General features: G+C 38.9%; 1 protein-coding gene and 1 non-coding gene across 2 annotated transcripts in view; both read right to left on the reverse strand.

The window, feature by feature from the left end:
- Window positions 1-17171, reverse strand: part of LOC124553253 — a 286386-nt gene that overhangs the window by 172229 nt on the left and 96986 nt on the right. The window contains exons 9-10 of the mRNA XM_047127140.1: window positions 9372-9606; window positions 5641-5803 (exon numbers count right to left, since the gene is read on the reverse strand). Coding sequence (XP_046983096.1) covers window positions 5641-5803; window positions 9372-9606 — 398 coding nt within the window. The remainder of the gene's footprint in view (window positions 1-5640; window positions 5804-9371; window positions 9607-17171) is intronic.
- On the reverse strand, window positions 4936-5009 carry Trnat-ugu. The gene has a single exon. It is a non-coding gene; the product is annotated as a tRNA-Thr (tRNA).

The raw sequence follows: 17171 nt of genomic DNA on the forward strand, positions 1-17171 counted from the left end.
GACGACAGTTTAACATTTATTATTATTATTATTATTATTATTATTATTATTATTATCATCATCATCGTATGCATCAATTACAGTAATACACACTTAGCAAAACAAAGAAATATATATAAAAATAAACATGTGAAATTACATACAGTACACAAGTTTTAAAACAGCTCAGACTACACTCAGCTGTTGACGGACTCGATCCAGCAGAGTGCCTCGTGGGATGCTTGATGGAGCTTCTCAATGCCACCAGGGAAGCATCTGATTGGACATTCATTCACAATGTGGCTCGCTGTTTGGGTGTCACCACAGTCACACACACTGTCACTTGAAAATCCCCCTGTGTGCATGTTGTATTTGCACCTACCCTCTTCAGTCCCATATCTGCTTAACTGCACCCCCACCTCCCTCGGTCGGTGGAAGCCTGGAACTGGAACTGTTGGTTTCGGGTTCTCGTAGCTTGCCACTCACGTTTCCACTCTGCGTTCTGGTCCAATCCTGTGGATAGCATTTGGACTCCCATTTCATATGCTGGTCTTCTAGATTTGAGGCGTTTCCTGGGCAGTGATAGCAAATTGTCATGAAGAGGGATCGAGTTGTTTTCAGAAACTTGCTGACTGAGTGTCTGACATGCTCTTCTTCTTCTTCTTCTTCTTCTTCTTCTTTTACAGTTTCCTGTCAGCCCTTCAATAGTTTTCTTCTCAAATGGCCCAGTATCTTTTCATTTGTTCTGGTCCCTTTTGTTCCTCACGTGTAAATCTCCTTTTCATTGTTTATCTATTTTTTTTTTTAAATCTTACTCTTGTGGTTTTTCAGTTTCCTTACATTTTCTGTTTTAGCTTGCAAATCATCCAGAAGCAATTCTAGCTTTTTCATATCCTCCTGGATTTCCTTTATCCATCCTACTTGTTGCTCCACGATGGGCTCCAGTTTGCTGTACACCACCATCTTTGGCACTATCTGCCATTATACATCTCTTTGATATGTCTTATTTACACATGTTCTAGCTACTCTTCTCTCCACTTTTAGGATTCCATTTCTCTGGGCAACTTTCAAAAGTGTTTCACTTCTGCATGACAACTCTCGTTGACCCACTATCTTGTATCATTTCAATTTAGATTAATAGATATTTTTATAGTATGTAGAACACATTAAATTTTGAGATTTTATTATTTTGTATGTTACAATTCCTCCTAGATATTTAAACTGTTTCACTATTTTTACTTTCCTGTTATTTACTGTTATGTGGCTCATTACCAATGGATCTGCTACAATTATCTTGGTCTTTCAAAATGATATCTGGAGTCCTGTTTTTTGTAGTGAACACACAGTGCACAGTGGGGCGATCACTTTGTCGTAGAAATAATTCAAAAGCCAAGATCGCTTAAGTACTGTTTACTGGATAACCGGTTTCAACACACTAAAGGTGCCATCATCGGATATGAATGTAGATTAACATTTACAAACCATTTGGATATAACGATACACGAGGCACACCAGCTGATATAAAATCATTGTCACAAAAATTAAGAAACAACTGCTCTCCTGGTCATTCTTTTCCATAAGATATGTAAAACCGAAGTCACCAGATAAAACTATTTGGTACATGACCGCTACTCAACTGACAGAGGTCAGCATGCCGACCACTGTCGGTCGAGTCGCAGTCGTGTACCAAATAGTTGTATCTTGTGACTCCGTCACAAGTGTCAACTGTGCACAGGATGCGTCCAGCAGTTACACTTTGGATTTTTTAAAAAATAAATGCAGTTCTTTTCACAAAACATTATGACTGGTGTCCCAGGATGCATGACCTGAATCCGAACAGTATATAATGTAGTCAACTAGTGGGAGAACCATTTAATACCATCCATCCAACCCATCATCCTTCATAGCAGCTATAGCGCACACACACACACACAATCATCATGTTACCCATACTTCACAATTACATATCTTTAAAATGGGGCTCAATAATAATAATAATAATAATAATAATAATAACAGTTAATATTTCAGCTAAATTACACGAAATATGACGCACACAAAACAGAAGACTACATACAACAAAAATATCAATAACCTAATAGAAAATTATAGCTTGTGGATGTAAGGGAGGTTATTAACCCAGATAACCCTGATGTCCTTCTGGAAGGACGACGTAACTCACTGTTGAAATTATTTATTTTTGCGAATAACCCACTGTTGAAATGGACTGTGACACATTGTTATATGAAGTAGGCAGAGTCAGTTGCACACTGCGACAGTCAATTTGACGCTGTCGATCATAGTGAGTGAGAAACTGTGTCTTGAAAATAGGGCCAATTTTACCACGGACGAACTGACCGACCTTGTCATCGATGGGTATGTATATTTTCTTTCATATTGCGTCAATAATTCTGAAACTTGTCATATAATATCTTAAAGAATTAACCTACATTATTTATGGGTTCATATTACGGTTGAAAGTTTTCGTCAGTTGTAATTCAATAATGTTTTCAACCGTCCTTCCAGAAGGACGTCAGGGTAATATGTTGTCATTTTGTATTCACAGAAAACGATGTACACTTATGGAACTTTTGGACATGTTAGAATCAAAAGATGAGGAAATACCTAATACTGGTGCGAATGTAACATTACACCTCCTCTAAATTCAACTGGTGATGTAACAGATGAAGATTCGGGTGTTGAAGAAAATCCAAGTGTAGATAAATTACCAGCAAGTCAGCTCAATGCTACTGCGCTACATGACCTAAAAGTGAGGGGCGTGGAAGCAACAGGAACAATAAGAGGAAACAGAGTTAAGAATTGTACTCTATCATTTGTAGATAAAATGATAAAAGAAAATAGAGGATCGTATGAAATTTGTTCTGACTCAGCATCCGTTCGAAGTCCACGAGTTCCGAGGAGCGCCCCATTTTGCTCCCTCACGATGTCTAATGACTACTGAGGTTGCTGATATGGAGTACCTGGCAGTAGGTAGCAGCACAATGGACCAAATATGAAAAACGTATGTTTTTGGGAGTGTCTGGATACTTTTGATCACATAGCGTACATTGTAACTGTGTTATAAATTTTTGACATGTCTCCAGTACGCAAAGTAAACGGACTGCAAATGAACGTCATGAGACTAAAAAACCACAATTCCACATGGCAGAAAAAAGCAAGGAGGGCATAAAAAGCAGACCAGTCCAGGCAGTACATGAATTCCTGGCCCAAAAAAGTCTACTAGTATCAAACATGGGCATTAATTTGAGGAAGAAATTTATTTTTATACATTTTGAGCACAGCATTGTGTGGTAGTGAATCATACATTTTGGGAAAACCATAAATAGAAAGGGCTTGAAGCATTTGAGACGTGATACTATAGAAGGTTGTCTAAAATTAGGTGGACTATTGAGGTAAGAAATGAGGTATTCCAAAGAACTGGGGAAGAGATGAACATGCAGAGAAAATTGACAAGAAAACAGGGGCAGAATGACAGAACATGTGTTTAGACATCCAGGAATGACTCCCACAGTACAAGACAGAGCTGTAGATGGTAAAAACTGTAGGGGAAGACAGAGGTTCGAATATGAGGGTAGTTCGGAAAGTTTCTGGAATCACCATCAGATGTCAGTGCTAGAGCAATGAGGTTCCCAAGCAATAATAGCTGTTCCTTCATAATGCATCAGTTCCCTGGGTAGAGATCCGTAGTGCATTCACTGCTGTTCCCCTGTAGTGATATACCTGTGTGTTGTGGGAAGGGGGAATCTAGATTCAAAGCAGTGATTAAGCACTTTGTAAAGAAAGGTATGAAAGAGAAGAAAATTCAGGTTTATTTTCAGGATGCACTTGGAGACTTGGCTCCTTTGTTCTCAACTGTTGACAAGTGGACGAAAAAGTTTACATTTGGCTGGGAAAGCTCAGATGACCATCTGCATAGTGGATGGCCGAGATGTGCTACTACACCAGAAATTATTGTGAAAGTGCACAAAATTATTGAAGCTGTAGGAATGTCAACAGGATGGGAATATCATATTTTAACACAGGAATTGGATATGAGGAAACTATTGGCCAGGCAGATACCGTGCCTCTTAACGCACAGTCAAAAATGCATCAGAATGGAAATGTCTGAACATGTTTGACCCATTTTCAGAGCAACCGACATGATATCTTGCACTAGTTTGTGACCACAGATGAAACCTGGATGCATTACTAAAATCAGAAAGCTGTGGAAACATGTTTCACCATCAGCAAAGAAAGAAAAAGCAGTACAGTCAGCCATAAAAGTCACGACATCACTTTTATGGAATGTGAAACAAATTCTGCTGATAAATTACCTTCCCAGCGGTCAAACACCCACGGGAAAATGCTACGCTAACCTCCTGGACCAACTATGGCAAGAGATACACACAAAAACAAGGCCAGGTCTGTCATGGAAATAAGCAATTTTCATCAAGACAACGCATGCCCACATGCAAATCTCATTGCCGAAGCAAAAATACATGAAAGTCTATAACTGACAGCTGAAGTTTATAGGCATTTTTGCAAGCCCAGAGGAATATAATTTTTGAGACAGGACCGAGGCATTGGAACATTGCTGGATCGAGTTTACAGGGATACTACATTGAAAATGTTTCTCTCGAGTAAGACATTTCTTTCTATTTCATTCTGAGAACTTTTCAAAGCGCTCTCTTACATCCAACACTGAACTAAGGATGTAAGGTGCAAGTGCTAGTCCGCGATGAAGATATCGTTGCGCGAGGGAAGTTGTGATAGACCACATCGAATCAATCAAAAGACCTCCACATAGTTTCTTTCCATGAGAACATCTTTTAGTTTCCAGTTTCTTCCAACACACTCACTTCCTGACAAGGGTCTTAAATGAAGTTATAATGAAATCTAGACCTTTAGCTGCTTACAGGCATTGATAAATATCAGTGGGGACAGTTGAAAAATGGGTGCCCCGACCGGGACTCGAACCCGGGACCTCCTGCTTACAAGGCAGGTGCTCTATCTGACTGAGCCACCAAGGACACAGACGATAATGTGACTGCAGGGACTTACCTCTGGCACTCCCCCCGTGAGACCAAAACTTTCCAACTTTCTGTCCACACACTACACTTGTAGTGCCCCTGCTGTCCCCGTCGATATTTATTAACGCCTGTAAGCAACAAAAGGTCTAGATTTCATTTTAACTTCATTCTTAGAGAGCTGCAAGATCACCAATGATATCTGTACAGATACCAGCTTCATAAGGATCGTAAAGGTGTGTCAGCTCGGGCATCTATGCTTAGCTGGCAAAGTAGTGACTGCCAACAGATGACACGGCAATTCAACTTTACCCACAAAACTGCAACTAGTGAGTAGGCAGCCACATTGCCCGCGCAGACGTTTTTGCGAGCAAGACACTAATGTCGAAGGTAAACAGAAGAGGAGTCACCACTGACTCTCACATTACTCCACTTTTTATCATCTTTGATTAACTCAAACGCTTTTCTACAGTGATTCTGAGAGTGTGATTTTTAAGCATATTTAGCACCAATTTACTGATTTTAGCACGGCCTAAGGTTCATTTCAGACAAAGCGGTACTTCAGCTTGCCACGCAGTATCTCAGTCTACACTCGAAGGACAAAACCTATGTAGTGAGTACGGTTCACACTCACCTTTGGAGGAGAGGAGCTTTTGACGGCTTCTGTGAGAGAGCTGTCAGCCGCCGTTGGCTTATGCGAGCTTTCAGACTCGGAGCTGATGACGCGACAGAGAGCATAGACTGGCGCTTGTCCGTGAGGGCAGACTCGTCACCGTCCGCTTCATCTGATGACCAGTCTGTGGAAAATAATAGAGTAATTATGTGAATACACAGAGCTTTCTGGAGTCACAGGAAAAACTATACTTTAAGCTGTCCAGCTGAGTTGACTGTTTGATTAGCAATACACTTTAGCTTTCAGCGTAGTTCCGCTGTCATTCCCCAAGTTCGATGGCAGTGGTCCACACTCAGTTTTTACAGTATGTGTGTGGATCACCTCCATGAAGGCAAATTGAGTACCCCATTGCCACCACATTATCCCCTACTATAGTGTTTTCTGCAACTCATAACCATAACTTTACCAAGAAGCTCAATCAGGCATATGCATTAGATTTTCACTTGATTCCAGACCATTTCAGGTCAAATATACTAATCGTCAATAATGATCATCTAGTTTATATGGTCCATATTGCCGGATGTTACAGATTAGATATAGACTTGTTCATAAGTTCAATCATGACCATTTGTGTGCTAAGTCAATAGGATGTTCATGCGTTGTAACCACATCTAAGTAAATGCTTAACAATTACGTCTTAAAAAAATTTTCTAGACCTAGTCGTAATAATAACGATGTTGGCTTTATATTAACCTTCCGACTCCCAAGTTCTTTTTAGGTGATTAAACTTCATGCTTATGCACAAAAATGTTCCTAGATAGGCCATAGCCATACCTTGTAAGCACATGATGTCTTCCTCATATCATGACCGATGAATACTTCATAAATGTTTTGACAGTCAATCTAAGTATGTTCTGTACAGGTTAACATATATGCCCTTTTCCTCAGCTATACCTTTTATTTCACTTTACTAGTAAATTCAAGGTCAGGAGCTAAGTTCACGTCTTGTCCCAACAAGTAACTATCATACAGTTTATGCGCAGGCGCAAGGTATTGTGTCCGCCTAGGCGGGCCTCACGATGCTACGGCCAGTTCCAGTACAGCACTCGTGGCTGCCGCATCGAGGTCGTGAAGTGGGGCCGAGGCAGTGCCAGATAAGTTTTACATTCTGATGATAATTTACTGATTTGTAGTTTTAGCTTCATTATGTCCACTATGGACAAACGATAGATACTGTTATTCTGAAGAAGGTTGGGTTATCCCGACTGAAACCTAGGTAAATTTCTAGGTAAACGGTGCAACTGAGGCTGTTCATTATTAAAGTTAATATTTATACAGTTGCTGACAGGGCCGCAAAATGTTGACGATATTACTTGTAAACCCATCACTTGAGTCCCTACCTACATAGAAAGGGGAGCAAGTACACAAGTTAACTGATGACTCGTGGCACTGTCACTACATACACAACTGTTGGGCATATATCTATACAGATTTGCATAAATGTGTACGTATATTTTTATAAGCATGTACATGACAGTTTTTCGAAGACTGCTGTAATAAAAAAATACAATGACTTTGTTTGCATTAGACAAAAATCTGTACTGTTTTGTCTGAATACACTGAACTCCGTACATTGCTTGACTTAATTTTCGTCTTACACCTTCCACATTCTCACAAAAAGTGCTCTGTTTTCACCTTGTCAGTGCTACTTTACAACAGCAAGACTGAGTACTCAATGTCCGTACTATGTCACCATCAGCCTCACACTCCTGCACGCTTCAGTGAAAGTAGTGAATCAATACATTCTCAGACGCCCCATTCTCGCAGAACTACAGTGGAAGGAAGGCAGGCAGATAGCACTAACGTAACAGTGCCACCTCGATTTGTAAAGTATGAAACCGACATCATTAGACCAGAACTTACTCTAGTAAGATACCCTGGTTTGGAAATTACGGAATCTAAAGTTACGAGTGAAAAACATTCTGATACATCTGACAGTGGACCTCTTCTGCTGCAAGCTCTTTGCTTGCCATATTTTGGGAGGAGGTAGTACAGAGCACTTATTCAGTAGAGGAGATGTGTTTCACAGAAGCAAAGATGAAAAGTGTTCATAGCTCTTATGGTATGTGCCTTAGAACCCATGTTTAATTGACATCTTTTTCTTGTTTTGGTCCACACTACCTCCTATCAAATTATGGAATGCAAAGAGTTTGCAGTAAAAGCTGTCCACTGTCTGAGGTATCATAATGATATTCGCTTATAAATTTCAGGTCTGTCATTTACGGATTTGGTCCCTTATATCAAATTGATACATTTACCCATAATCCCTAAAAGTTTGTATAATCGTCATGGAATCACCCTGTTTAACACCATTGCTGAAACCAGTCACAGCTAAATATGTTGTCTGTGATTTCGTTTGAAAGAGAAACAGGTATTTCATTTGCAATTACTATATTTACAAGGGTGGTTTTAAAAGTTCTCAGAATGGAATAAAAAAAAGTACTTACATCACTAAGACTTTTTTTTTATTTTTCAATATAATCTCCTTGTAGATAAATGCACTTGGTCCAACTATGTTCCAGCGCCCCTTTATCCCATCTCGAAAATGAGTTTCCTCCAGGCTTGCAAAATAGTTGTGAACTCCGCTATCAATTCTTCGTTTGAAGTGAATCTTTGTCCACCAAGAAAAATTTTTGGTTTTGGGAAGAGATGGAAGTCTGACGGAGCCATACAAGGTGAATAAGGTGGGTGAGGCAACAATTCATACCTTAGTTCATGTCATTTTGCCATGGCAACGGCACACGTGTGCGGACGCGCATTGTCTTGATGGAAGATGACGTTCTTCCTTGCTAAACCTGGCCTTTTTCTGCGTATCTTTTATCGCAGTTTGTCCAGGAGGTTAGCACAGTCCTCTCCAGTAATTGTTTGTCCAGTGGGGAGATAATCTACAAACAGAATCCCCTTTGCATTCCAGAACACTGATGCGAAGACCTTTCCCACCGAAGGGATTGTCTTCACTTTCATTGGTGGCAAAGAATCAGCATCTTTCCACTGCTCTGACTGTTGTTTTGTCTCTGAGGTATAGTAGTGCACCCAAGTTTCATCTGTGGTCACAAACCGGCACAAAAAATCTTGTTCGTTTCTCCTAAAATGGGCCAAACATTGTTCTGGTATGTCCATCCTCGTGCGTTTTTTGATCCAGCATCAAGAGCTGCGGCGTCCGACTTTCAGATAATTTTTTTCATTTCTGATTCTTCAATTAAAATGTGATATACCCTTTCAGATGATATCTGGCAAGCGTGAGCAATTTCACGCACTTTCAATCGGCGATCACCTGTGACAATTTTGTGCACTTTTGCAATGATTTCTGGAGTAGTGACATCTCGGCGGACCACGGCGCGAGGATCTAAGCACAGATGAATATGAAGAAGCAGAGGCGGCCACTGTATTCTGGAAATCGGCACGAATGTCCTTTGCTTTCATACCTTTCTTTAAAAAGTACTTAATCACAGCTCAAATCTATATTTTTTTCCATCTAGCAAATCAGTATGCGGGAGCAACAACAGAGCCACATCTCCGCCACAGCTCTCTTCAGAGAACACTGACGTGGCACGTGTTTACAGCCAACAGTCCAATGAATATCACATGAACAACTCATTGCGCTAGTGCCGACCTCTCGTAGTGATTTCGAGAACTTTTCAAACCACCCTCATACATTTTCACTCTAATAATATGGTGACATTATTACTTACAGTCTATGGAAGAAGCCATGGAGGCAAATTTTGCAAGAGAGGCACTGAGTACAAAGCATCCTCCCCTAGACCCGGCGGCGGCGGCTGCTGCCGCTATTGCACTGTCGTCAGCTCCTGCCGTCAGGGCGCCGCAGCTGGCGACACCACTGCCAGAGGGCCGGTAGCCGCCACGGTCCGTCCCCGCCGGCCTCGGGGGGTCTTCCCGCCCCTCGGGGATGCCGCGCTCCTCCGACACCTGCACAGGTGACGTGTCAGAGCGTCGGCCGACGTACACTAGTCGTCACCTATCTAACAGCGTGGCAGTGAAGAAAACCAGAATGTTCAACATGTGCTTCCGCGTTGAATGCTTTCAGTGTACTGTACACAAGAGGACCTGTTTCACCGAACAGCACAAAATACACTGCAAGTTCCCAAGTCTTGATGCAAAACAACAATCTTTTCAACAGTGCTCAGTATGTATGTTTATAACAAATGTTATGATATAATAATAATAATAATAATAGGAGGAGGATAATTTGTTTACAGAACCTGAAGGGCACTTACGGAAGAATAAACATCCACAACAAAAAATGCCTCTCTACACATACAAAAATCAAGCATCAAACCCAGTTATCAAATCAGAAACAATGTATTACAGCAAAACTCTACAACTTCAGATAAAATTTGGAATTTAAAAAATCCTGAAATTTGGGGGAAAAAAGAACCACATGAGAAAGGCTATTCGTTCATTCAGTCAATCGGTACTGAAGTCAGAAAAGATAAAAACCTTGAAAACAACAGAAAAATCACCCAACCTCACGTGTGACAGTAAGGGCGAAAGGGAAAGGTACAGCAGGGGGCAGGGCTGAAAATGTACAAACAACAATTAAAATAAGGTCAGCCTCAATAATTCTGATAGAGAGTTACTAGTGGATGAAAGTCATAACAAAATTTGGACTATAATGGAAATCAAATGGTGTACCAGCAAGTTAGTGAAAGCCAGGAGAAGCCTATACAAAGAATCGGAAATTATAATAAGTACAGATGAAACAAGAATGAAACAATAAATAAAGGAGTATAAGAAGGAGGTGTCCAATATCTCTCTCACTTTTTAATATAGAAATTTCTGACAGTAAGCTAAACTGGAAGCAACACATACAAAAAAGTATTAAAATATCAAAGCTACCTCCTTATATGCTTTGCTTTATGCAGATGATGTCTTGAAAATTTGCAAGAAAAAGACCATTTACAATGTGCACCACACCACCTGAATTACCTTTTTAAACAATATGATGATGAGATTTCTTAAACCAAGACTAAAGACGTGGCTTTCTGGGCCAAGGATCCAGTCCAATCCAAAATGATTAGAGAAAATGGAATTATTGAACTAGTGTCGCCCTTCACTTACTGGGGGTGTAAAATTGGCATAGACAGTGACAAAGGGTATTTAATTAAAACCAGACAAGAAACAAGAGTAAATTTTTAAAAACTATGGCTCTTCCATTCATGGGAGTGACAGCTGGGTACCTACAGAAAGAATACTGGGAGAAATACAAGATCCAAAAATGAAATTTCAAAGAAGGACAAAACGCTACTCGTGATCAGACCACATGAAAGTGAAACAGTGTGACAAGAACTAAAAGTAGAACCAACTGAAACCAGAATAACCTAAATGCCAAAAAAACTGGTACAAATTTCTTCACAAAATGGACAGTAAACACCTTCCAAAACTAGCTTCAGCTTATAAATCAGTAGAAGAAGAGATTTTGGAAGACTTAAGAAGGGATCAACAGATAATACGTAAGACAGAATAAATTCCATGTGCAACCCATAAAGTGTAATTGAGAAAGAAGATATCCATTGTAATGGAACTGACCAATAGTACTCATTTGGTTACACTTTGTTTTGTTATGACAGTTAAGCTCTAACTATTTTGTCAACATAACAAACATTAAAACACCTTTAATTAAAATGTTAATTAAAACTTAATTTAATTCTTATATTTAAATACTGACTACATCAATGATCACTATTCATAATGTTATTTACTTCACAATTAAATGTGAAGGAGTGACAAAAAATACTTGAAAGATTTTATGTTAGAATGTTAGTAAGCCTCCATAAGTGTGTGAGGACACGAGATTTTCCAGATATTTTAATTCAAAGTCTGGAAATAAATAATTTTGTTGAGTGACACTCGTACTACTTTTGAACATAAATGAACGAGATTTATTAGTAGTGATGTGGGGTCTGAGTGGGGTACAGTCAAATTGAGGTGCCCCAGGGATCAGTGTTGGGGCCACTCCTGTTTGTTATTTATATAAATTGCGGGTAATCTAAAATATTTCTGTTTGCTAGTGACACTAGCTTGTTAGTAAAGGATGTTGTGTGCAACACTGGCTTGATTTGAAATAGTGCAGTTCATGACATAAGTTCATGGCTTGTAGAAAATACACAATCAATAAATCACAGTAAGTCTCAGTTTTTACAGTTTCTAACACACCATTTAACAAAACCCAACGTTTCAATTTCACAGAATGGGCATATGATTAATGAAACTGCACAGTTCAAATTTCTAGGTGTTCAGATAGATAGTCCACTGTCATGGAAAGCCCACGTTCAGGACCTTGTTCAAAGACTTAATGCTGCCATTTTTACTATTTGAATGGTATCTGGAGTAAGCGATCGTTTGACAAAATATTAGTCTACTTTGCTTATTTTCATTCACTTATGCTGTATGGCTGGGGTAATTCTTCCCATATTAAAAGATATTTTTGGCTCAGAAACGGGCAGTTCAGGCAATAAGTGGTGTAAGTTCGTGAACCTCTTGTCGACCCCTGTTCAAGTAGTCTGGGGATTTTGACATTGGCCTCTCAATACATACATTCTTTACTGTCATTTCTTGTGAACAATATGAGCTTATTCCCAAGAATAAGCAGCTTTCACTCAGTTAATACCTGGCAGAAATCCAACCTGCATTTGGATCGAACTTCCTTTACTTTCGTGGAGAAAGGTGTGCAGTATACTGCTGCATCCATTTTCAGTAAGTTACCGCAAGAATTAAGAAATCTTGGCAGTAATCCACACACTTTCAAATCAAAACTGAAAAGTTTCCTCATGGGTCACTCCTCCTATTCTGTTGAGGAGTGCCTTGAAAAATTACGCTGATTCTTATGTTGTATTGTTGACTGTGTTTACTGAAACTTATGGCTTGACTTTTTTTGGGTTCGTAAACATTTTATTTTTATCTGTTATTACTTTTATGTTGAAATTTCATGTACTGAAACGTTCCATGACTTTGGAGATTTGCTCCTCAATTTGGTCCTACGGAACTCTACAAGTAGATGAATAAAATAAATAATTTCATGCATAAATAATTTCATGCATTTTTGTTATCCAGAATAAACATTCAGAATATAATGTTTTAATTATTATGCAAGAAGATTTATTAGTGGACAAATCCTGTTTTGTTTATTTTTATTATTTTGCAGGAGGTATTCCGCCTGGTTTCTGAGCCGTTCCAAAGAGAGTTGAAGTTGTACTTCGAGTCTTGAAGGGCGAAGTAGTCAAAGGCGGCGAAGTGTCTTCTGCGATAGCCACACTGTCAAGGAATACCAATGACCAGAAGTTTATATCATTAATGTATACACGAATGTATTGAGGAAGCATTTGTATTTTGTTACCCAGTAGGCCTCCCATAACAAGACACTTATCATTTAATGTGTGTTGTATTTAAAGGCACAATAAAAAAATACCTTAAAAGATTGGAGAGGCAAAGTTCTGGTTTTTAGTAAAATTTACATTATTGTACAGATAAGAAGAATAATTAACAAGTGGGGGGTTCACAGACTACTCCGAGCTGAAGGTCACAACGAGATAACTTAAAATATAAGTGAACTCTCACAAGAGTTCAAGTTTTTCCATTTCTCTCATTTCATGAGATGTACCTGGGAGCAATCAATACATTTCTTTGATCTTCTTGGAAAATACCATTTCAGAATTTTATCACTAATCCTCTCCACAATTCACAATTCTCATCTCGTAGCATCTGCTATGGACCATCACACTTACTCCACAAGCCAGTGATGACGTGTGCAATTGCCTTTGGATTCTCCTTACCTTTCCATCTATTAACAGCACTTGCTTAACAGTTCCAGAATCGGTGATACTACACAAGAGTGTTTTATATGGTACCTCGTTTTTGCATGAATTATATTTCCAGTGGATTCCCCCACTAAACCACAGAATGTTGCCTATCTCCACTAAAAACTAGTTGTATGTTATCAATCCACTTTAGTTCACTCTAGACAGTTCCTCCAAGAGAATTTAAAGTTCTTACTGTATCCAAAGCTTCATAATGTAATCTAACAGTAATACGTTTTGCCACCTACACAGGTGGGGGAGGTAGTTTCTGATGTCATAACTTCCTTAAGCCATCAGCAATCTTTGCAAGCCATTTGGGGAAGCTGCTTAGTAGCACGCTGGTCCACGTTTGGAACATGACTGCAACAATTCTGCATGAAACATAGATAAGACACAAAAAAATTTACTTAAAACTGAGAGCAGAACAATATTTCATTTCATTCTCAAGTTATTCATTTTTATATCTGACAGAAGGTCACTTGTGACTGGCCCATTCCTGTCCCTGTCCCACAAATCGTGTGGGCACAACAGGAATTTTTTTTTAAATTTATTCATGAATATTTTCACAAAATTCCTTCATTCATCTTCAAAGTACTCTCCCTTCAACATGATGCACTTGCAAGTCTTTTTTTCCCAACAATGTGAAGCACATCTGGAACTCAACTTTGATATCATCCAGTGCCCTCTGTGAAGCTGTTTACAGTGCCTCCACATAATCACAGCGCTTCGCTTTTAGCATATTTTTCATTCGAGGAAATAGGAAAAAGTTGCACAGGGCTAGGTCTGACGAACACAGAGGCTGGGGAATGACAGACCATCCCTGAGATGCCAAATATTGGGTCACTCTTAACGCCACGTGTGCGGCAACATTGTCGTGACAAATGAACGAGTCACCTGATCGGCAAAGTTATGGGCATTTCCTCTGCACATCCTTTCACAAACTTCTTTTAACTTCCAAATAAAACTGCCGGTTAACAGTCTGGCCAGTGTGTACAAATTCCCACCGCCTAATTCAATGAATATCAAAAACGATAATGATTATTATCTTCCCATTTGACCTTACGTGCCTCAGTATTTTTGGTGTGGTAGAGTTGAGAGCCCTCCACTGGCTTGATGCTTGTTTGGTTGACACACTTGCCTCTACCATACATTGTAAGGAGCCCGAATATAACATATGAGAAATTAGGGCTTATATGGAGTCACAGACAGTTGTTTTTGCCTCATTCTATTCACAAGTGGAAAAGGAAAGTAGGCGATTACTACTGGTACAGGGTACCCTCTGAATTACAGAGTATAGATGTAGATGCAGATGCAGATACGCGTAACACCAGCTCTCTTCTCTTGTAATGACTTTGTTCAAAAGTTTACATCACTTTTAGTCTCTGTCTTCAAGTACTGGCATAGATTCATGCGCACGGATTCTTGCTCCTGTTTGAGAAGGTATGGAAAAAAATAAAGCAGCAACATGTCTCACGTGCAAATCCTCACTCAAAGTCAGTCAATTTTTTGCCAGATTTTTTTCAATGTATTTCTCATTTCGCGAGGTTGCACGGCATCCAAAACAAGGGTAGTCTTTGACACTTGTCTCAGCACGTTTAAAGCGCCTAATCAGTCAAAAACTTGTAAGAGAACTCTGAACTCTGTACTACATCTACAAATGGTGACAAACTCTCATTCTTCTTCTTTCTTTAAGGCCCCTCTCGTATATCCTTTGTCCACAACACCGCCAGCTGGAAGTTAATCTCGCATCAGTCAGTGATTGTAATCTTTCAGCTCGTCAGTGTATAAACTGTGCAAACTAATGGTCCTATTACGTTCCTCTGGAATACTCTCAAAACTCCTTTTATGTCATAAGATACCACTCCATTCATAACAACAAGCTGTGTTCTGTTTGGTACGAACTCTTCGGTTCAGTCGCAAAGGTCACCAGTCTATCTTACTAAGTGACTATCCCATAACCCAGCACCAGTTGCTGGTTGCCTATCTGAAAGCTTTGAGGTACAACAAAAATTTGATTCTCAATATTTCACGTACTATTTACAGAATTTAAACACTTCAAATGCTGTCACAATCTACTCATTACGAGATAACCTTATGTTAAAAGTTTAACGCAATAAGACGGGTATTACAATTAGAAATCGCGCCTGTCTCGAGGCAGCGTGACTGACAGCACACAAATACCCAGAATTTATTCATTCAGTATTTGAGGATGACAACACTTAACACAGAGAGGTGCACATTGGTGGGATCAACATTTTGAAGCTGTCTATACAGTGATGCAGGTTAAGATCTCTCGTGTGTCACCCTGCAGCCATTCAGCCAGGTGGGCCCTAGCTTGTGAGTAACTGATGAAAAAAAATTTCAAAGTTTTGCATAATGCTCAGTAACACTAAAAAAGTAGTATCATACTAACTGGATGTTTAATATAATCGACAGGGAAGGCCTCCATGTTCAGGAAGTTGTGTGTTCAAAGTATGGTATTTTAACCTTTTTTTTTCTAAATTTTTGTCGAAATAACTTTTATCACTATTTTTATTAATTACTTGGTTTAAATGTAATTTATTATTTTTATTCCTTTGTCACGTCATTTTAATCATTGTATCAACTTTTTTATTTGCTCTCATTTTGCTTTCTATCATTCTTTTTCCAACTGAAATCTTTGTTCATGTAATTTTAATTAATTTTGTGTATTAATTTCAACTGAATTTCTTTCATTTTATCATCCTCTCTTTCATCCACATAACTGCATTCTGGATTATTATTTGTATTCCTCATTTTGTTGGATTTTGTTTTACTTATACCCGCTTCTTTCATTTAACTCTATCTGTATTATTCTGCCCATAATACAATAGGAATTTAGGCTATGCTTTGTACGACAATTAACAGCCAAAAAAATGCACATCTATTAACAAAAAATACATTTTTGACATCACTGCACAATCAACATAAATAGATTATTTTGTCTATTGTTTTTTTAAATGATAGATCAGCATTTTAAAATATTTAAGTACAAATTTATTCACAATCACAAAAATTCTGAGTGGGAGGAGGGGAGGGGGGGGGGGGTGGGAGGAGGGGGGGGGGGGGGGGGGGGAAGAAGAAGAACGAATGAAAAATTCATATGGTGATTAACATGTGACAAAAGAATCGAATTAAAAAAAAAAAAAACACACCTAGACTAATTAACTGAATAAAAATTATGATCAAAGCCATTTTAATAAAGATTTAAAAATAATAATAAATAAAAAAATTGTAAAGTACCCAAAAAGTTTTGAACCTACGACAGTCCGCACAAGAAGGCCTTACGCTATACATTACATCATGCAACCAGTCTACAACATAATACTTTTTTAACAATACTGAGGGTCAAGCAAAGTTAAATTTCTTTTCCCCAATTACTTGCAAATGGGAACTCACCACGGTGAATGACTGCAGGCGTGATACTTGGGATCTTAAACCTACATCACTGTATAGACTGTTTCATAAAGTTGAGCCCACGACTGGGGACCTCATTAGCGACTTCCAACAACCTGCACACACAATTTTGAACCTTGGTGAAAGGAATAAGGTTTATTGCTTACTACATTTCCGCAGTTCGTGCAGTAAAACAGTAGCATTACAAAGATTAACATAGCTACCAATCTTGAGAAGTGGTTGTCAGTAATAACACAACAAATA

Source organism: Schistocerca americana, chromosome 11, assembly GCF_021461395.2.
Source record: "Schistocerca americana isolate TAMUIC-IGC-003095 chromosome 11, iqSchAmer2.1, whole genome shotgun sequence".
In the NCBI taxonomy this organism is placed as follows: Eukaryota; Metazoa; Arthropoda; class Insecta; order Orthoptera; family Acrididae; genus Schistocerca; species Schistocerca americana.